Genomic DNA, 22,539 nt, shown 5'->3' with positions numbered 1-22,539 from the left:
TGGATGGCCCCAGGAGCAGTACAAGATTCTGGCTGCCTGGGAATTATTGACCTCGATTCCACTTTGGCCTCTAAGTTGCTGAAAAGTGGCTGAAAAGCAACAGCCACTCCAGTCTTTGTAGCTGGACCAAGGTTCTGCACTTCACACCCTTTTGAGATCCAGAACCTTGAGGACTGTCCCTTACATCAGACAGTCTGTTGGTTCTTATATCTTCACTGAAAACCTCGTGTGTGCTGCCCACTTTGGCAGGCATGTTAGGGAATTTCTAGGAAACCCTCAGCTGAATTCCTCATTAGAGCTTATATTAATTTCCTAGGGCTGCCGTAACAAAATCCCATAGACTGGGTTCCTTCAGCAACAGAATCTTATTTTCTCTGAGTTCTGGAGGCTGGAAGTCCAATATCAGGATGCCAGCATGGTCAGGCTCTGGTGAGGACCACCCCCCCACATACCCCTAGCTTTTTGGTGACCGTCTTCTTGCTGTATCTTCACATGGCAGGGAGAGAGGGAGCTCTTTGGTATCTCTTCTCATAAGGACACTAATTCTACTGGATCAGGGCCCCACCCTCATGACCACATTTAACCTTAATGACTTCTGTAAAGACCCTACCTTCAAAAATAGTCACACTGGGGGTTAGTGCTTTAACATGAAGTTTGAGGGACACAAACTTTCAGCGCATAACAGAGGATTAAAAAGGCCTCTTGACACCATCCGATAATTGTTCCCCTCTCTTTGAAGGGAAAGATGAAAATAAACCAATGAAGTAATTACACCACTACTCTGTGCCTCCATCTTAAAAAATAAATTGTGGGGGGGGTGGGGGGTGGTAGATGAGGGGAAGGGGGATCAAATATATGGTGATGGAAGGAGAACTGACTCTAGTTGGTGAACACACAATGGGATTTATAGATGATGTAATACAGAATTGTACACCTGAAATCTATGTAATTTTACTAACAGTTGTCACTCCAATAAGTTAAAAAAAAAAAAAAGAAAAAAAATAGACTATAATGAGACAAAAAAATACAATAAAAAAAAATTAAAAATAAAACAAATTGTGTGTATTTTCACCAGTGGAACGAACCTGTCATCCATGCTTTTTAAAATGTCACTGTTGGGGAGCAGTAAGGGACTTGCCCATTGCTCCCCCCCATCCCCAAGCGAGGCTGTCACCGGGGCTCTGGGTATTGAGGGCAGGTGTGGGGAAGGGGTAGCGAAAGGAATCAGAACACCTTTAACATGCTTTCGCCTAGGAGCCATCACTGGATGTAGGCAGACTTCTGTGTCTTCCCCTTTCCCCAAAACAGAGTGAGCCATATTGATAACTTCCCCCAGCAGAACTGAGGCCTGCGTGGGGACTATGTGAACTCTTTTTGATGCTCTTTGGGCAGAGAATACAAGGGCTACGGGAGAGCCCTTTGTCTTATCTCTGTCTCCTGCTGTCCTGAGATTTCCATCTCCTTGCTTAATGTAGAAGGACAGAAAAATAGACTTACTTTAGGGAAGAAAAAAAAATTGTCCTTCATTTTGGAAGCACCTTCGAGCAATAGGTGACTGAAATATAATGACATATATTTTCTAAGTCTTCAAATTCTTGCAGGCATAATCTCCACAGCTCTCAGTGAGGGCACTTGTCTGGAAAATAAAAAACAGATTAGGATGACTTCTCAATTGTTAGGAAGAGGAGAGACTTCAAGAGGCTGGAAAATATTTAAAATAAAGTTGTTGGTCTACATAGTCAAAAAGAATGGCTTGGCATGTTTTGATTGTGAATTTTTGAAATCAGATAGACCTGGAATCGGTCCCAGTTCTGGTACTACCAGCCGTGTGGTCTTGGTGGCACCAGTTAAACCATTGAAGCCTCAGTTTCCTCATCCGTAGAGTGGAAATAGCCACTTGCTCCCTGTAGCTCCGTGTGAGGGAAAGGAAATGGTGAAAGTGAGGAGCATTGCACACAGCAACCTGTTGCTGAGTGAGGGCTCCATAAATGCAGCGCTACAGACTTTTTATTATGACAAGAAGAGTTCCCTCACATTGTTGGCTCAGGTGAATAAATAAGGGGTGGTGTTGATAAGTTTGATGGGAGTCTTTTAGGAAGAGTGGGGCTGGGAAACAAGAAAGCCCGTGTGGCTTTCTGCAGGGGCTGAATGGCCTGTCGGGTCTGTGATTCATTCCTCCACATATTCACTGTCTCCAACCCTCCACCCCTTTCCAGTAGGGTTCCCCTGCTTGCTCATTTTGCATGTGCCCAGTACAATTGCCTCAGCCCCCATTCTAGGTGACCCTTCATCTCCAACCCCAGAACCTCCAAATGTGACTACATTTGGAGCTACTTCTAACACATCTCAGAGACTTTCTTCACACTCTGTGGTTGCTGGCCAGCGTGGCCTGGTGTCTGTATCTGTGTTGGGGGGAGGGACAGGAGGTTACCAACCTGGGGCAAGACAAGCAGCCATACCTCTCCAGAACAGTTTTCTTCCCTTTTCTCCCTCCAGGGAAAAGCCATGGTGTTTGTCTTACAATGAATATGGCCCAGTAAGGATGTATACTAACATACCCTGAGTAATTGATTCTGCATGTTTGGAGGCGACCTGGTTTCTGTGAGGAGGCTGGAAAGGGAAGGGAGATAACTCGAAAGCTGGTGAAATGATGGAATGTCCTGTTAGTGTGCTCAGGCTGCCATAACAAAGTACCAAAGACTGAGTGTCTAAAACAACAGAAATGTATTCTCTCGCCGTTCTGGAGGCTAGAAGTCAGAGATGAAGCAGCCAGTATGGTTTCATCTGAGGCTTCTAGATGAGGCCTGTAGATGGCCTCCGTGTCTTCACGTGGTCTTTCCTCTGTACACGTCTGTGTCCAAATCCTCTTTTTAAAATAAGGACACATCATATTGGATTAGGGCCCAACCTAGTGACCTCTTTTTAACTTGATCACCTCATTAATGACCCTGTCTTCAAATATAGTCACATTCTGAGGTCCTGGGAGTTAGGCCTTCAACATATGGATTTTAGGGAGATACAATTCAGTCCGTCACAAGGCAGACACAGTAATTCTAATCTTGAAGCAGCGTATGTAGGTGGATACAATTTCTGATTTGTGTGTGTGTTTTCCCATAGGATATGGTCACCTTTCTGGATAAGTTGGTAAGTAATAATTTTGAGCTGATCTCTTTGGAGAATCCTGTTGGGGCCTGGTAATTAGACAAGATGTAAGGCTTTGAAGGTATCAGCTGTTGGGGCCTTGCAAGGCATAGCAAGGGCAGGCAAAGGCCCTCTTTGGAGCCCTGGGAGGTGGGGTGGTTGGTCAGCATGGGTTGCAAAGATGGAGAAGGCAAAGTATTAGGAGAACATTGTAGACAAGTGTGTTTTGGGTTTTGTTTCATGAAAAGTGTCTCCCAGGGAATAGGATACCTATGTTGATTTGAGTTCAGAAGTTTGGAAATATCCTGTAGGCTAATGTTTCACAACTTTTTAAACCTTGCATTTCTTTTGAAATCTCTAAAAGTGAATGCCTTCATTTAACATTATTTGGAATGTTGAACTCAAGCCAGATCAACAACGGTGATCTATGAATATGCGTCTGCAGAGCACACGTACTATTCCTGACATTGCAAGTGGGTAGCACCCTTGTCCCTGTCCTCAGTTAGGCTATGGCGCAGAATGAAAACACTGCAGCATGGACTGGGGCGGGGGGTGGGTGCAGGGAGGGCAGGGAGGGCTAAGCCAGGACAGTGACAGTGGAGGGGTAGCTAGAGAGAACCTCAAAACAACAGGATTTCAAACAAACAAAACAGAAAAGGCAGTGGGATTAATCACCTGTTATTGCATGTGAGTCCAGAATCTCAGATGACTAAGGTGTTCCAGTTCAACAGCCAGGCACTCGTTAAATGAGGTAAAGATGTCATAGTCCCTGGAATTGGTGTTGGAACTCTTGAGTATGCTGGGGACAGCGAAGGACATGGCCCAGTGTGGTCACCCCAGTCGTGATGCTATAATGGCCTGTCTAGAAGATTTCCCACTGGCTGAGAACGTCTCATTCTGATTACTGAAAGGGTCTCTGTGGTTGCTGGCCAACTGGGTCAGGTGTCTATCCCTGGGCCAGTCCTTCTGGGACACAAAGCAAGGAGGCTGGGCCAACTACCGATGAGGTGGTCACCCACCACCTGGAGGAGGTAATTGGAGCCATTGGAGTGGACGAGTTCCCCCACGACAGGCCTGAGGGCTGAGCCATGAAATTGTCACATAAGAGGTGTAGGAGGGAGTAGACTCAGTAAAGTAAGAGCCTGGAAAGCACAGTGTCACAGGCGCCGAAGGACGGAGGTGTCAAAAGAAATGTCTGATGCTGCAGAACAGGCAGAAGAGTGAAAACCGAGAGGGAATAAAACCTCTTATTAGTGATTATTAGCCTTTAAGAGGGAAGTTTCCATGGACTCAGGGGTAGAAAGGAGTAAGCCAGACTGCAGGGATTAAGATGGTCGTTGGAGAGACGTGGCGTAGAGACTGTGAGAAGGGGGAAACACACAGGAGACCGAAGTATGGCAGGAAGCTGAGTCAGGAACCGCGATTCTAGATGGCGGTAAGGCGGGAGAAGAACTGAAAGGCCCTAATGTGGCTGAACGGGGCGAGCAGGGTAGGGTAGAAGAGAGAGCCCAATTTTAGGGTGGGGAGACCTGGGTCTGAATTACGGTTCCACCGCTTACCATCCTTGCGGCCTTGGGCCAGTCACCGAGCTGCTGTGAGCCTGTCTTCCCATTGGTAAAATGTGTATTAGAAGGTTACCGGGGGAAAAATAAAAAAGGTTTACTGGAATAATTCCAGGTAATGGATGTAAACACTTAGCCCAGTGCCTGAGACAGAGTAGGTGTTGAGTAAACAGGAGCTGTTGTCATAGTTGGCAGCCGCAGATGAAAGGAAGGTGCAGCTAGAGAGGGAGAGATTCAAGATGGCTTTGAGGTTTTAGTGCTTAGCTAAGGCGGGAAGGTCCCCAAAGCATGGGGCGTTGAATCATAATCACTCAGGGAAAGAGGAACATAGATCACGGGAAGGTAGGTCATACTGACTTTCAGACAAAAGGGAGAAAAAGAGCTGAAACAAATTTTGTTTCGAGGGGAGGTAGAGAGGGAGAAGGAATCTGTGGGCCGTGGTCTCAGTCTTCTAAGAAGATTTAAAAGGCCAGTCATTTGTGTGGGAGGTATAGGGGGTGGGTGTGTGTGGAAACGGGGGCTTCAAGAGGGTGGACATTCGGAGTAGCTTCTGCGTGATCAATGGAGGAGCCCAAAAGTGTTACTGCTGAGGGTTGGGCCTCAGGCAAGCACAGGCCCCAGAAACCTGACCACATTCAGCTGACTTCTTTATCCTTCACTAGGGCATCTCTCAAGCGGTGTTCATTGGCCACGACTGGGGAGGCATGCTGGTGTGGAACATGGCTCTCTTCTACCCTGAGAGAGTGAGGTAATTAGGCTGTGGGCCTCAAGAATTTGTGTGATTCTCATTAGACTGAATTCCCATTAGAATCCTTCCTTGGGTCTGAACCCCCGAAAACTTCTTGAAAACAAATAGGTTATCTGAGAAGGTACCAATTTAGCTCCTTGGGTCCCATTGATACATGAACAAAGAGGGCTTAAGGAACTAATGTCTTAGGAAGTGGGACTTATCCCAGTTACTGGTAATGGGACAAATAATTCAGGGCCAGAGTATTCAGTGGGCATGCAGAGGAATGATGGTAGACTTTGAGGGGAGTGGGTGAGGCAGCTTGGGTGTCAGATTCGTAGAATTAAGCACCAGGAGAAACCTTAGCCCTGGGTGGGGAGTCAGAAAAATGTGGCTTCCAATTTTGCCCTGAACTGGCTGTGTGACAAATCAGTTCACCCACTGGGCTTTGGTTTCCTCAACCACAAAGTGGTAATGGTAACTCCTACCCGACTTACACAACCAGCTAAATGCTATACAGATGTCAGGTTAGAATGGCATTTCATGATCAATCACATCATTCATAATCATTTGTAGAATGGCATTTCAGGGCACCAGCGGGATCTTTCAGATGACAGGTTTTGAACCCAGAGAGTCAAGTGGTCTTTCCACCTACACCCCATTTGACCTGGTAACCAAAATGAAAGCCTGTCTGACCTCCCATTTCAACCTGGGATCTTAGCAGATTAAATAAACATCGTGTGCCGTATACATCTATGTTCTCTAAATAATCCTATTACTTTTTGTTGGGCTAAGTTTATAAGAACAGTAACACTGGAAAACTTGGTTCACCTCAACCCCAGCTCAAACGGTAGCGTGGGATCAAAGACTAAGAAGAATAAAACATTTCCTAAAATATTTTTTAAAATTTTGCCTCTTGTTCTTCGGATCTCTTTAGCTTTTCTCTCTATTCTCTCTCTCACTAAAAGCAACCTACAAGCTGGATTCTTAAGAACTGGGTTCACCAAAAAGTAACTCCATAAACGATTAGATGGTTCTTGAAGAGAACAAAAGGACGTAGAGCAACAAGCTATAGGGTTTACTTTGAAGGATGTAAAACACCTCATCATTGTTTTATTTAACTGAATCTGTCTCTCCTCTGTGAAAATGTAAAAATATTTAACATGAGCCAGGTGAAGTTGTGCCCAGAATAACATCAGATCTAAGACGTGCAAGCATGCGCTGGTTTCCCATTTCCTCTTCTCATTGTTCTGTTTCCATCCCGGCTTCCTTAGTTCTGGTAGTGCATGCTCCTTCCGCAGCTGCTTTCATCAAAGAAGCCCTGCTACTGCATTCCTGGGAGGGCGGAGGAAGCCGGAACCCTCTCCCCGGTTGTCTGTCCATGATGGGGCATAGCATCTCTGGGCATGGGCACATCTGTTATTTAGGAATATTGTTAGCAACACTGATCTCCACCTTTCTAGCCAGATCATGAACGAAAGAAAGTCCACTTTTAACGGGGAATACTTCTTTGAATCCTTGGTTTTGGCTTTCTACTGAGATAGGCTTTCTACTGAGATAGGAACCTATTTAATATAGGGTCAACTCACTTGTTTCGTCAACAGTACCCTTTTATATTCTCTCTGTACCTCTGTCTCTGTAATCTCTCTGGAGATTCTGCTCCTGAAAGGTTTAGCTTTCTCTACTCTTAATGCAGTTGGCAGCGGCATTAAATACTATCATCTCATTTAGTAATGACAATTTTTTTTATCTGTGGAATAAACTATATATCAAGGTGATTTATTAAAAAAAACCTATTCTGCTCAGAGTAGTTAGGAAAAGCTAGAATTTCTTGATTTGTGATTTAAGTAATGCTTAAAAATGGGTTCAGTATGGTAACATTAGAAACCTGTAGGCATCAATATAACATTTTATACCCAAAACTGTAATGGCTGTTGAACTTTTGAAATGTGTCCAGCTCAAATTGAGATTACTATGAGTGGAAAAACCTTTCAGATTTCAAAGACTTAGTACTAAAACAAGAATGTAAATTAACAATTTTAAATTAATATTTAATTAACATTAAATATTAAATAATATTTTAAATTAACCACCCCTATTTCTTTTTATTTGTTTTAATATGGCTACTAGAAACTTTAAAATTATATATGTGGCTTGCAGTTCTATTGGTTGGCACTGGCTAAACCTCACCATTCCTCTCCCTGATGATTTCATTTACCCTAATTATCCCATTTCACCTATTTTATATCTCTTCCAAATAGTCTCTCCTCTCTACTTCTCACCTGGGAAGAAGTTTCCTTAGGGTAAGAATGGGATGCAGAATCCATTACTGACCAACCAGACTAACTGTAGTCCTCGTTAGCTCCTGTCAGCTCTGCCTTCATGTGGACTCTCAAAGCCACCCCTCTCTTTTACTCCTATTGCTGCCATCCTATTTCCTTTAGGGTGACTAACGCAATCGTCTGCTGACCATCTCCCTGCTTCTGGTTTCCCTCTGCATCCATGTGAAACATCACTGCTTGATACATCACTTCCTGACCACAACTTAAATATATTCACACCTCTTCTCAGAAGCCCTCCTGGTTTTCTGCAGCATCAAGTCCAGGCTCAGGGCCCTTCATGTTCAGGCTCCCACTTGCCTTTCTGGCTTTATTTGCCAAGATGCCCCATTAAATGATTGGTCTGTAACTACATAGATCCCTGGCTCCATAAAACTCAACCACAAGCTGTGTGCCCTTCTAGAAATTCCTCATGCTACCTCATGGTCTTTCCCTTACAGGTACCATTTCCCCTCCCCCACTCTCTTCCACCCTTAAAAGCCAAGTTCAATGCTCTTTTTTTCATCAGGTCTTCCATGATGCCCAAACCCAGACACTTTATTTCCCTGAACTCGCACAGTATTTTGTGCTGTTCTTGTGGCTCATATCACAGTCTGTCTCATAATAAAGTCATGGATATATTTGCCTATCCTCCCTTATTAAATTATAATAAGCTCCTTGAGTATTAATTTTATATTTTGTCTCCCTTAGTATATAGCATGGAATTACACTCAACACAGAGGAGATACAGTGAGTGAAGGAAGAAAAGAAAAACAATGAATGCTAAAAACTAGGGAGAGATTATAGTGTCCACATATTCTAGTCAAGGTTGATATATTGTGTGTGTGTGTGTGTGTGTGTGTGTGTGTAAAGCAACTAGGTGAGAAATACTGCAGTTTAATGGGGGAAAAAACTACTGGGTTTGCAGTCAAGAAATTTGAGTGATCCCATTCTCCCACACGGCTAGTGTGACATCTTGTACACATCACTTTCCCACTCTAAGCTTTGGTTTGACATGTAAGGTCCTCTTTGGTTCTTGCAGACTGTCTTCTTACAGGGTCTGTGTCTTGGTGTCTCTTCTCTCCATAGGGCAGTGGCCAGTTTGAATACTCCCTTCATGCCGGCAAACCCCAAAGTGTCCCTGATGGAAGCACTCAAAGCCAATCCTATTTTTGATTACCAGCTCTACTTCCAAGAACCGGTAAGTTTGGGACCCTGAGAGCAGTGATTCCAGCAAGGTATTGTTCTTCATTCCTTTTTCTCTGTCCTTCTCCGTTGGTTTGATTTATCTTAGTTCCCTTTCATTATCTGTGGCATTAGTCAGAAGTGATTTGACAAATGAACTCAAGTGACACTGGCTCAGGAGCTCAGCTGGTCCTTTTCAGGTGATGACACACTTCTGTGTGAGTGTCTAGGGTGGTGAGAGGAACAAGAGTGGGAGTGATGGCAAACTGGGTTTTCCTTCTTCTCCCAAACTTTAGAGTGGGTGGCTGAGCACTAGTTTGGATCTGTCCCCTCGTAGTGCTGTGGTGGACAGGCTGGGGGAATCCACCTTTTACTGGTCACAGTTTCTGACTCTTGCCAGGGATCTGGTATCTTGGCTTCCTGAGAAGTAAGGTTTGTGATTACAGACAGCACCAGAGCCTAAAAGCCCTGCACCTGGCCCCAAGTGTGCTTTGAGTGATATAGACGGTTTCTGGGTGTCTCCCCATGAGCCACAAAGCCCAAGATGCACCCTGGAGTGCGGGTGATATGTGTGATGGGGTGTCACTGCCACATTTCACTGGGGTTCACTGAGAGCAGCAGCATTGTCTGGCCTGTCCTCCCCCCAGCTGCCCTCATCTGTGGGAGCACCTGTTCTTCATTCATTTGTGGACTCTGGACCCCAGTGTCCAGCTACATCGAGATCATTCCTGAGAGAATAAAAGACATTTCCTTAACATTCCAGAGAGAAGAATGAATCAGAATAATGAATAAAGTGCACAAGAGTTTCTCCCCACACGTCTCCCCCACCTCTTGCCCTTCTGCTGTTCAAAGGAGGTACCCTTTCCAGCCAGGGTCACAACACCCCGGTTTCAATTCGACTAGTACTCTTCTTGAAGAACGATTTTAGTTGATAAGATGGGGCCTTGGAAGGGGAACTTTTTGATTCAGGCAATTACCTGCTTCATTCAGTAAGACACCAAAAGCCTCTGGAAACCTCATGAAAAGATGCCCAATGTATCACATCCTCCTATGAGTGAGGCCAGGGCCTTACCGCTCCTGTGTCTGGAGTGTGGGAAGCAGCCAGCTTCCTTTGGCTTGAGTTAAATCAGAATGTCTTTCAGTAGTTTGAAGTCCTCTTGATCTTGAAGGATGGATATGATTCAGATGACATATTAGTCAGTTAGGGTAGCCATAGCAAAGTACCATGGACGGGGTGGCTTAAACAACAAAACGTATTATCTCACAGTTCTGGAGGCCGGAAGTCCAAGATGAAGGGGTCTGCGTGGTTAATTTCTTCAAAAGCCTCTCTCCTTGGTTTGTAGATGGCCTGCTGCTCACTGTGTCCTCACATGGCATTTCTTCTCTGTGTGTGTATCTCTGTGTCTGAAGTTCCTCTTCTTATTCACTAGGGTGCACCATAAAGATCTCATTTTATCTGCCTCTTTAAAGACCCTACCTCCAAATACTGTTACATTCTGAGGGGTTAGGACTGAATGGGAATTTGGGGAAGACATAATTCAACCCATAACAGAGTGGGTAAATGAAAACAGAGACAGTGTCCCTTGTGAAAGAAACCGGAGGATGGGGACAGAATGGAGACAGTGAGGGTAAAGAGTGGGGACTGTGAGAAACTGACCTATTTGGAATGAGACCTGAGCAAGTGGGATGGGAAAGAGGGAGGAACCCTTGTGCAAGGCCTGGAAAGGAAGCCCCAGGTTTGCAGTTGATGTCAGCAGTAGTGGAGAATAATTGTAGGCTCATCATCCCGTCCGTCGTAGATGGCCCCATGAAAACTTCTTCAGCTGTACTAGAAGTCAGACTCCCGTTCAGTCTAAGGTGTGATGTACTGCCTGTCACCCTCTCCCAGGTGTTTGTTTCGCCCATATACAACTCACACTGGAGAAGTATCTAGTGGGGGTGGGGAGAGAAACAAAGTGGTGGTTCTAGGTTCTTGAGTGGCAGCTGCCTTGGCCTTTGGGAATTGAGGAGGGAGCCGAGTCCTGCCCAAAACTGGGAAGTTGGTGTTTGGGTCCTTCTCAGCTCTTATCTGACTCTTTCTCAGTCTTTGGCTCTGCTTGACTCCACCCCAGCAGATCGACCCCCTCCCACTGGTCTCTATATGCCCAGAGCCCCCCTCCCAGAGAACCCCACCTGACAGGGCCCTCTGTCATCTCAAATGCCCCATTCTTAGTCAGTTCTCACCCTCCTACCTGCTTCTCTAACCCAGCCCTTAAGTCCTGTGTACAGGTTACAACAGGCCCTCAACACTCCGGCCCCAACTGTTCAGTGCCCCATGTGGACAGCCCCGAGGAAGAGGGAAGGCATGGGGTTTTATGCCTGCTTCTTTCTCTTCCACATCTTCTTTCCTTTTTCTCATCCTTTTGAATTGAACATCTTATAAGAAGATTCCTGTCTGCTGCAAAACAGAGGTGCCCTGTAATGTATGTGAGAGGTTAAGCATCACAAACACGTTTAAACACCAGAAATGTTTCAACTAGTGTTCCTTGTGAAGAATTACGATTTATTAACTCATCTTGCAGATACTTATACACCTTCTATTACATGCCAGTTTCGGGGGGAGAGGGGGGGAATCTAGAGATGAGTAACCTCTGAGGGCTTAAACGATTCCTGGGGAGACAGGGAGGAAACAAATACCTGGAGAATAAGGGAGCGTAAAGGAGACACAACCTGCGCTGGGAGCCCACAAGAAAACAGTTAATTTTGACCAAAGGAGAGAGCCTTTGAACTGGACCTGGGAGCATGAGTAGGGCTTGGTGGGTATGAGAGAGAAGACCGTCCTAGCCTGAGGGACAAACGGCTGAAGTTGCATCTAAATCTCACCCCAGGGATACATACGTGGGAGATGAGCAAGTTCTTGACAAAACAGTGATCTTTAAGGTGATTTTCAGAAGGTCTGGAACATCTTGAAATTGCTCACAGAATTCAACGTATGCACAAATTTTTCCAAGGAAAGAATCCCTAACTTTCATCGGATCTTTGAAAATGCAGTAAAGGCTAAGTGCTGCTGGCCTGGATGGGCTTGGTGCTTCAGGTGAGGTATGGGGAGCGGCAGCACCAACACCTCCTGGGAGTTTGCTGGAAATCCAGACTTACAGGCCTTCTGCAATCTACCCAACAAGAATCCGCACTTTAAAAAAGGTCCCCCAAGTGACTCATGCACATTATACAGCCCGAGGAGGTCCTCCCAGCTCTGACAGCTCATTTTCTGTGACTCCCAAGCAATTTCTGTGAGTCTCTAGTGAACCTCAACCGTCAGCAGGCATCAGAATGGAAGGGTAGGTAAAACACAGATCGCTGGACCCCAGTCCCAGAGTCCCAATACAGTAGGTTTTGTTGGGGCCCAAGGACTCGCATTTCTAACAAATTCTTAGGTAATGCTGATGCTGCTGGTTCTGGAGCCAGACCTTGAGAACCACGACCACCGACCACCATAGCCCCAGGGGAGGGGCTAATGCAGCCCTTTTCCAGGCAGTGATGGGCAGACAGCCATCCTTCTCAATGAACTAGAGACCTCTGAGCAACCTGTTCCAGGCAAGGATTGCTGGAGCAGACCCTGGGGGATTTGACTGTCTCGCTACTGTAGGTTTTCTCTAGTGCGGTGATTCTCTGACTTTCTGCTCCCAGGCCCCTTTTACTTTTACACTCTTAAAAATTATTAAGGACTTCAAAAAGTTTTCGTTAATGTGGATTATATCTATATCTATTTGTTCCTCAGAGAAGGGACATTTACCACCCTAGAAATTGAAATTCTAAATAACATTTTTACTTTTAAAAACTTTATTTTCCTTAAACAATTTAGTGAGAATAGCATTGTTTTACGTTTTTCAACCCCCATTTATGTCTGACTTGATAGAGACATCTGGTTCTCTTAGCGGCTTCTGCATTCAGTCTGTTGAAATAGCACATATGTGTTACGGCTGCTCGCTCTTGGGTTGTGAAATAACTCACAAGGCAAGTAGAAAGACAAGGAAGATTTATTAAAGTAAAGGAGAGTGAGCTGGGCAGGGTCTCCTTGAGACTATTGCCTTCAGTCTTTGTTTCATCTGAAGTTTTATATTTGCTAACCAGGATGTAAATTGCTTTGGCCTGTAGTGGAATCTTCTGTTGTGTTCGGCTTTGTCTATTGGGGGTGGGGTAGATGTGGTTAAAGTGGTTATTGCAACATTTGCATATGTTACGTAAATTTAACATTATGTAAATTGAAGTAGGAGCCAGGAATGGATTCCATATGGATGCAAAAGCCTCCCAAGTCACCGGGGGTGGCTTTCTGAGGCTGAAGTAAATAGAACCATGCAAACTGGCATGCATAGTACATGTATAGTAAACCGAATCATTAAGGGTTGGTAGGAGGGAGGCAAAGAAAAGAAAGGGGGAAAAAAAAACACCTTTCAACAAGTCCTAAGCTAAATTACACTTGTTAAGTCAAATTATACCAGAGGCCCAAATCTCAAAATAGAAGATATAGTGCCACTGTTATGGAACCTCTGGAAGCTTCCACGATGCTTACGAGAGCATGAGAACGAGAAGGACATATATCATGCCAATGTTATTATGAAAATGTTCTGTCTTGGATTCTCTGAAAGGACCTCAGGGCATCCCAAGTGTCTCCAGACTACGAGTACTTTGAGAAATACTGCTTTTTTGAAAGTTGTAACAACGGTGACACTATATCTTCTATTTTGAGATTTAAACCTCTAGTGCAATTTGATTTAACAGTGTAGGTTAACTTGGGACTTTTTGAAAGTTTTTCTTTGCTTTGCTTTCTCTTCTCTGGCCAAACCTTAGTAACTCTGCGTACTATACATTTACTATGCATGACAGTTTCAGTGGATCTGTTTACTCCAGGCTTTTTACACACCAGGCTCATGACCCTGGTTCACTCCAGGACACTGACTTAAAGAAGTTTTGACATCTGCATTAGAGCCACTCCTGTCCCTGAAACAAACCAACCTCTGGGAAGTGCCTTTTCCCAGGAATTGCCAACCAACTTCCCCTTTCCTTTCCTCTTTCCCTTCATCTGCCTCTTCTTATCTGCCTATAAAATCTTTTGGCCTTGCTGGGAGTGGGGATGGGCTTTGGACAGGAATCCACCATCCTCCCAGAATGCCGGTGTTTTCAATAAACCTGCTTTTCTTTCCACCAACCTCATCTCTTGAGTTTTGGCTTTCCTGTGGGGAACAGCCAGTCCTTTAGCTCAGTAACAGTATTAATGTAATTATAGGAGATCGCAAAGGGATAGTAATAGTTTCACTACATTTTGTATTTTGATCAAACTTGTATTTAAAGTATCAATGGGATTTAGCTCATTAAAATAAATTTTCACTATTATTTTTTATGTTGTAAAATACACATAACGTAACATTTACCATTTTAACCATTTTAAGTGTACAGTTCGGGGGCATTAAGTACATTTACCTTATTTTGCAACCGTCACCACCATCCACCTCTAGAACTCTTTTCATCTTGTAGAACTAAAAATCTGTGCCCGTTAAACATTAACTCCCCATGTCCTCCTCCCTCCAGCTCCCGGCAGCCCCCATTCTACTTACTTCCTGTCTCTATGATTTTGACTACTCTAGGTCTCTCATGTGAGTGGAATTACACAGTGGTTGTCCTTTTGTGTCTGGCTTATTTCACTCAGCAGAATATTCTTCCTCTTTAAGACTAAATAACATTTCACTGTATGTGTTGACCACATTTTGTTTGGTCATTCATCTGTCCATGGACACGTGGGTTTCAACAACTGCTCTTTTGGCATGGCATGTGCCAATCAGTTCTCTTCATACCAGCGCTATGATGTCTCTCCCGTCTTTTCAGCTGAGCCAGTCGAGGCTCTGATGGGCTCACTGGCCCATGGTATAGGACTAGATCAACATGTTGACCTGGTCTTGTTTGACTTCAAAGCCTATGTGTTTCCCCTTCTGCCACCCTGGGAGGGAGCTTGGACTTTATTCCGTGTACCTAGCACATTCCAGCAGAGAATATGCAAACCAGGATAGTTTCAAAGTCCTGATTGAAAAAGTGACCTCAGGGGAAGGACTCTTACTAATTGCAGCCCTAGTGGGACAAAGTTTTTTGGTTTCAAAGGTTGGTACAACCATTGTGGGAAAATCAGTACCGCTATTGTTCTGTTGTAACAGCTAGGTTTAAAACCTGCAAGAGTTTGGGGATGGTTTTATTCTTAAGAACAAAGCCTCTTGACGGGAATATTAGGGATTCAAATCAGTGGTCTGGCCACTGAAAGGAACCCAGGAACCTGGCTGGGATGAATCCAGCCAGCTGAAGGTGGGCAGGATACCTAGGCACAGAGCTGAGTCTTAAGGAGCAAACATTCACAGGGGTCCTGCCAGCATGTCTGCTACCTACTCACTAGTGGGGTAGTCCCTGTCTGTCTCTGGCCCTCGGTTTCCACATCTGAAAAAAGAGAGTTTAGTTGGCTGGTCTTCAAATAGTTAATAGCTGCAAATGTAAGCTGAATTCAGGCCAAGAAATAAAACTTATTTGGCTGCTCTGCTTCAGGGTGGGTGTTGAGAGCCTTCCTGCCTTTCCTCTCTCAACCCGGCCCCACTGCTCTCTAGCCAGGAGGAATCAGCCCTGAGTGCTCAAGGTCATTCCAGACTCCTTCAGTGTAAGGGAGGCTCCAGTCTGGGCGAGTGCACCCAGCCCTCTTACCTCTTGCTCCAGTTTGCTGAGCACTCCGGGTGTTGCTTGGACAAGCTCCAGGTTTAGATTCAGCCCGACACGCCAGCTCTCTGAACTCTTAGCCCACATGTTTACTGTCTTGTCCTGAGAATTTGCCAAGTCTAGTGGAAACTAATATTAAAAGGTGTGGTTTTCCTTGCTTTTCAGAGAAGGGATAATAGGCCTTGTATTTATGTATTAATAGTAATAGTAAGAAAGTGAGGAGGAGTCAGCAGCTCTGGGCAGCAAAGACAAAGAGAATAGGCTGAGTAATTTCAGCAAGACTTGTTCCATTTTTTAAACCTTGGGATTTTTCACATCCTCACTCAGTATGGTGATATTTCATAGTCCTGTGTCCCCCAAATCAGAACATGTCTAGTATATCCTGTTAACCCTGCCTTCTTCCACCTCCCAACATTGGTTCCTCTTCTTAGCAGCGTGTGTGTGTGTGTGTACATGAGTGTATATATAATTTTTAATGTAAATTAAATCATTTTGCTTTTTCATTTAATAGATCTTAGATAGATTTTTCCCTCAGTACATACAGATTTACCTCATTCCTTTTATGGTTGCTTGGTGCTTCATAATACAGATGGACCATGATCTATTTAACCCGTCCCCTACGGAGGGACGTGATTTTGGTGTTTTTTTATGGCTGAATAATACATTTGAAAAGAAAGTGCCACCGTGGACTATTTTACTCACCAGTCTTTAGCTATCATGGTTTTTGTTTTTGTGCCTTCCATGGAAGAAACTCTTGGCATTTTATTTTGTTTTCTTAAATGGGTAGTGTTGGAAAAAAAGGAAAGAGCCCCATATACCTGGGCAGACAGGAAACTTGTATAGGACTTTAAAAATAGGCATCACCTACAAACAGCTAAAGACCAACAAATTAATCTGGAAGAAATGGATAATTTTCTAGAAGTATACAACCTTCCAAGGCTAAATCAAGAAGAAACGGAAAACCTGAATAGACTGATTACCACCAGGGAAATTGAATCAGTAATCAACAAGCTCCCAATAAACAAAAGCCCTGGACCAGAGGGCTTTACAGGTGAATTTTACCAAACATTCAAAAAAGAATCATCTGTCCTCAAACTATTCCAGAAAACCCAGGAGGAGGGAAGGCTCCCAAACTCTTTTTACGAGGCCACTATCACCCTGATCCCAAAACCAGACAAAGACATTACAAAAAAAGAAAACTGCAGGCCGATGTCCCTAATGAACATAGATGCAAAAATCCTCAACAAAATATTAGCAAACCAAATTCAGCAATACATTGAAAAGATCATACACCACGATCAAGTGAGATTCATTCCTGGTATGCAAGGTTGGTTCAGTATCCGCAAATCAATTGATGTGATACACCACATTAACAAAATGAAAAACAAAAATCCTATGGTCATATCAAGAGATGCAGGAAAAGCATTTGACAAAGTCCAGCAGCCATTTATGATAAAAACTCTTAGCAAAGTGGAAATAGAGGAATCATAACATAATAAAGGCCATATATGATAAACCCCCAGCTAACATCATACTCAGTGGGGAAAAGCTAAAACCATTCCCCTTAAGATCAGGAACAAGGTAAGATTGCCCACTTTCACCACTTTTATTCAACGTAGTTCTGGAAGTTCTAGCCCTAGCAATCAGAGCAAAAAAAAAGAAAAGACATCCAAATTGGAAAGGAGAAAGTAAAATTGTCATTATATGCAGATGACATGATACTATATATATAGAACCCCAAAGACTCCACTGAAAAACTGTCAGAACTGATAAATGAATTTAGTAAAGTAGCAGGATACAAAATTAATATTCAGAAATCAATTGCATTTCTTTCTATATACCAATCATAAACTCTCAGAAGGAGAAATTAAGAAAGCAATCCCATTTACAATTGCTTCAAAAACAATAAAATACTTAGGAATAAGTTTAACCAAACAAGTAAAAGACCTGTACTCGGAAAATTATAAGACACTGAAGAGAGAAATTAAAGAAGATACAAATTAATGGAAACACATACCATGCTCATGGATAGGAAGAATTAATATAGTTAAACTGTCCATACTAACTAAGGCAATATATAGAGCAATGCAATTCTTAACAAACTACCAATGACATTTTTCACAGAAATAGAACAAATAATCCTAAAATTTATATGGAACCATAAAAGACCCCAAATAGCCATGACAATCTTGAGAAATAAGAACAAAGTGGGAGGTATCACACTACCTGATAGCAAATTGTAGTATAAAGCGATAATGATGAAAGCAGCATGGCACTGGCATAAAAACAGACACATAGATCAATGGAACAGAATAGAGAGCCCCAAAATAAATCCATACCTATATGGTCACTTAATCCATGACAATGGAAGTGAGAATTTAGGATAAAGACCATTTAGTCAATAAATGGTGCTGGGAAAACTGGACTGACCCATGCAGAAAAATGAAGCTGGACCACCTCCTTATGACATATATGAGAATAAATTCAAAATGGATTAAAGACTTAAAAGTAAGATCTGAAACCATAAAACTCCTAGAAGAAAATATAGTAATTAATTTGCAGACATTACCCTTAGTGATATTTTTATTGATATATCCCCTCAGGCAAGGGCAGTAAAAGAAAAAATAAACATATGGGATTACATCAAACTAAAAAGTTTTTTCACAGCAAAGGAAACCATCAATAAAACCAAAAGGCATCCTACTGAATGGGAGAAGATATTTGTCAATGATACATCTGATAAGAGGTTAATATCCAAAATTTATTTAAAAAAAAAAAAACTAATTCAACTCAACACCAAAAAAAAACAACCCAATTAAAAAATGGTCAGAGGACATGAAGAGACATTTTTCTAAGAAGGACATACAGATGGCCAACAGACATGAAAAAATGCTCAACCTCACTAATCATTAGAGAAATGCAAATAAAAACCACAATGAGATACCACCTCACTCTGGTCAGAATGGCTATCATCAATAAATCAACAAACAACAAGTGCTGGCAAGGATGTGGAGAAAAGGGAACTCTCATGCACTGTTGGTGGGATTACAGATTGGTGCAGCCACTATGGAAAACAGTATGAAGGTATCTCAAAAAATTGAAAATGAAACTACCTTATGACCCAGCAGTTCCACTGTTGGGTATCTATCCAGAGAATTCCAAAATGCTAATTTGAAAAAATATATGCACCCCTATGTTTATTGCAGTACTATTCACAATAGCCAAGACATGGAAACAACCGAAATGCCCATCAGTAGATGACTGGATTAAGAAACTGTGGTACATTTGTACAATGGAGTATTACTTGACCATAAAGAATGAAATCTTACCATTTGCAACAATATGGATGGACCTAGAGAATATTATGCTAAGTGAAATAAATCAGATGGAGAAAGTCAAATACCATATGATCTCACTCATGTGGAATCTAAAGAACAGAATAAATGAGCAAACTAAACAAATAGTCTCAGAGATATAGAGAAAAAAACTGATGGTTGCTAGACGGCAGAGGAGTGGGGATGAGGGAGAAGGTGAGGGGATTAGAAAGCACAAATTGGTAGCCATAATATTGCCACCAGGATATGAAAGACAGCTTGGGGAATATAATCAATTATGTTGTAAAGATTTTGTAGGGTGTCAGATGGGCACATGTCTTATTAGAGAGACCACATGATGGACGGGGTAGATGCCTGACCACTGCGCTGTACACATGAAGCTGAAACTGAATAATAATGAATGTCAACTATAATTTAATATATACCTATAGTCACAGGATGTGGAGTACAGCATAGGGAGTAGAGTCAATGGAATTGTAATAGATATATATAATGTCAGAGGGACAGTAGATTGGGGGAGGGGAGTTATCACTTCATGATGGGTGTAAATGTCTAACTATTACATTGTTTTGCACACCTGAAACAGAAACATAAATAAATAAATATTTATTTATTAGGAAAACTGGAAAATAAAATGCCACATTTCTACCAAGGAAGATGGACAGCTACCAGTATACTTGGGGATGAGGGGAAAGGAAGGTTATAGATACTGCCGAGATATTGGTAAAGTTAAAGCGTGTATTAAAATTTTTAATGATAACGATCCTACTTATGTATGAGTAAACTTTTTAAACCACTGGGATGAGAGAGGGAATCTGTCTATGTAACCATAAACAAAAAGGTGGGGGGAAAAGTAATAGAAGTGCCTAGAAAAAAGATAGCAGGATAAGTTAAATAGAAAAAATTCCAAAGTTGAACTCTTATCAAGAGAAGGATATTTTATCACTTACTATAATGTGAATCTTGAATCTATATTAAACTTTTTTCTTTGACTATAAAAAGAAAATTCATAATTTCCTATCGTACACTGCAGAGGTAACTGTTAATTCCTTACACATTTTTCCAGGTTTTTCAGGGTTATACATTTATATGTGACTGTTAAATATCCCTTTTTGAGTAAAAGACTGGATCATTTTCTCTTGTTTCTAAAATTACAGCAATATAGCACAGATTTCTAATGAAATTCTAACTTGGAGCATTATCTTATTTCCGTGGTTAACAGAATTAAAAATATGATATTTCTTTAATTACTGATTTGGTATAATATTTTTGTACATTTTTACTTCTTATTTGTTTGAATTTTTACTTACCAGTTTGAATTACGTATATCTTTTGTCAGTTAATTTTTTGATAACTTTAAGTTTGGGATTCTTTAGTTTTTGTTTTTTCATGTAATACAATAAAATCTATCAATTTTTTCCCTAAAAAAATAGGACATCACCTTTTATAAATCATGGTCAGGTGTTATCAGCTGGGCACACAACCAGAGTACAAACAGTATTAGCTTCTCGCCTTCCTCATGCTCACCTGTGTCCTCATTCCCCTGTTGACCTGATGTGTTTTTCATGTGGGTGGACAGACTTATTTACCTGTCTGCCCCCTTTGATTTTTTTCATTGACCGTTTTGGCATTCGTTTGCTCTTTTAAGGACCATGTGAATACTGAAGCCCTGTCCAGACCTCTGGGCCTCTGTGGAGATTCCTCCACACACTGAGCTACCCCCTCTGAGCTCATGCGCAGCTTTAGTTTCTGGGATGGGGACTGCTCTCCATAAATAAGAGTGATGACCCATGGTGACAGACAGCGTTGACGCGGCTTTCATCGATCGCTTAAAATGTACTTCCTTCCATGGTTATTTCTGCCTGGGCATTCATCACTTAGCAGAGGGCCATGATTCATTCTCCATCATAATTGAGGCTTACAAATGTCAGGGGATTGTAATGAACACACCAACATCGCTTTCTTCAGAAAAATCTCAAACCGCAGATCCAGCTCTGCCGGATGAGAAATATTTCCTTTCCTGCGAGATGGAAATATTTCCTTTCCGGCTTGTAGATCCAGAGCGCTCATGGAGTGCCATAGAGAGGGACCTCTTGAAGTGTGCAAGGACAAAGGGGCCACTGGTCACTAGAATGCTTGATAGACCTGGCTTCCAGGACCCTCCTCTCTGGGAACATTACTAGGAGAAGCGGAAAGAACATAGAGTCAGCCTCTACTCGATCCAGGAATAAGATGAGTGGGTGCTTCCCTGCTCCCAGGGTGCTCCAAGGAGAGCATGTTACAGGCTCTGTGGGATCCAAGAAGAGCAGAGTGATTTCGTCGTGATGGGGAAAGGCAGGGCTCCATGGAGAAGGCAGTGTTTGGGACAGGCTGTGAAGGCCACACTGAGGGAAGTAGGTGTTCTTGGTGGCAGTCCCACTGTGTTAAGCCAGGGACGTGGAAAGTAGGACACCCATACAGAAGACATCCTGCCATCCAATTTAGTTGTTACCTGGGTACGTTCAGGGGAGCAGTTGGAAAGGTGGAGAAAAAAATAGGTTGGCACTTCGCTACAGACGGAATGTTTGTGTTCGCACCCCCTCGGGCCTGCACATTCATGTACTGAAATCCTCACCCCTGATGTGACGTTACTAGGAGATGGGCCCTTTGGGAGATGACTGGGTCATGAGGATGGAGGCCTCATAAATGGAATGAGTGCCCTTCTAAAAGAGACCCCAGAGGGCTCCTTGAACCCATCTACCCTGTGAGCACACAGCGAGAAGATGCTATCTGTGAACCAGGAAGTGGGCTGTCTCTCCCCAGACACCGAATCTGCTGGTGTCTTGACCTTGGACTTCCCAGCCTCCAGAATGTGAGAAGTAAATGTCTGTGTTTATAAGCTACACAATTCATGGATCTGTGATGGCAGCCTGAATTGACTAAGACACTGCCATGCTCTTACTCAGTCCCTTTCCATAACACTTGTCCCCTCAGGGACTGTGTTGGGGGAGGATCTTTATTATTTCCAAGTAGTTGCCCCTGATGGGTCTGTGCCTCAGGGACAGCTAACTTTCTTTACACTGTTTTCTGTAACAGCTTTCAGGTCCAAGGGCTTTCAGTTCCTGGCAAAGACAGATTGGGTTAACATTTTCCTTTTATATCCTAAAAATCATGGACCCAGGAGACCCGAGCCAGTAGATTAGGGTCCACTGATGGATCTAAAGCCCCTTGCCACTTGCCCCTCAGTTCTTAGTGCCTGGAAAGGCTCCCGGATGGATGAATGGATGATTTGGGTAAGAAGTAAGGGGGTGGGGAGATGAGGGATACAGACCCTGCGTTTCCAGCAAGAATCTCTTCCCCAGCCCTTACTACGGATCAGTAACTCAGGCACTTTACTTCAGTCCACATCCAGTCCTCGTTTTATATGTTAGTGTCTCTTAGCCCAGCTTTCCTGGAAATGGCCAAAGAACTATGTGTAGATGAGGCAATTAAATGCTCTCATGAGGCAGAAAGACCTGAGAATTAGCAAGGCAATCTTGCTGTCCTGTCCTTAGGGAGACCATCCT

General features: G+C 43.1%; 1 protein-coding gene across 3 annotated transcripts in view; it reads left to right on the top strand.

Annotated features, from left to right (window-relative positions):
* Positions 1–22,539, top strand: part of EPHX2 (epoxide hydrolase 2) — an 84,729-nt gene that overhangs the window by 50,299 nt on the left and 11,891 nt on the right. For all 3 annotated transcript variants that reach the window (XM_074338371.1, XM_019733129.2, XM_074338372.1), the window contains 3 exons: positions 3,118–3,144; positions 5,366–5,451; positions 8,838–8,949. In XM_074338371.1, the coding sequence (XP_074194472.1) occupies positions 3,118–3,144; positions 5,366–5,451; positions 8,838–8,949 (225 nt within the window). The remainder of the gene's footprint in view (positions 1–3,117; positions 3,145–5,365; positions 5,452–8,837; positions 8,950–22,539) is intronic.

The sequence above is a fragment of the Rhinolophus sinicus genome, linkage group LG07 (assembly GCF_036562045.2).
Source record: "Rhinolophus sinicus isolate RSC01 linkage group LG07, ASM3656204v1, whole genome shotgun sequence".
Lineage (NCBI taxonomy): Eukaryota > Metazoa > Chordata > Mammalia > Chiroptera > Rhinolophidae > Rhinolophus > Rhinolophus sinicus.
This window is presented reverse-complemented; position numbering and strand designations above follow the sequence as displayed.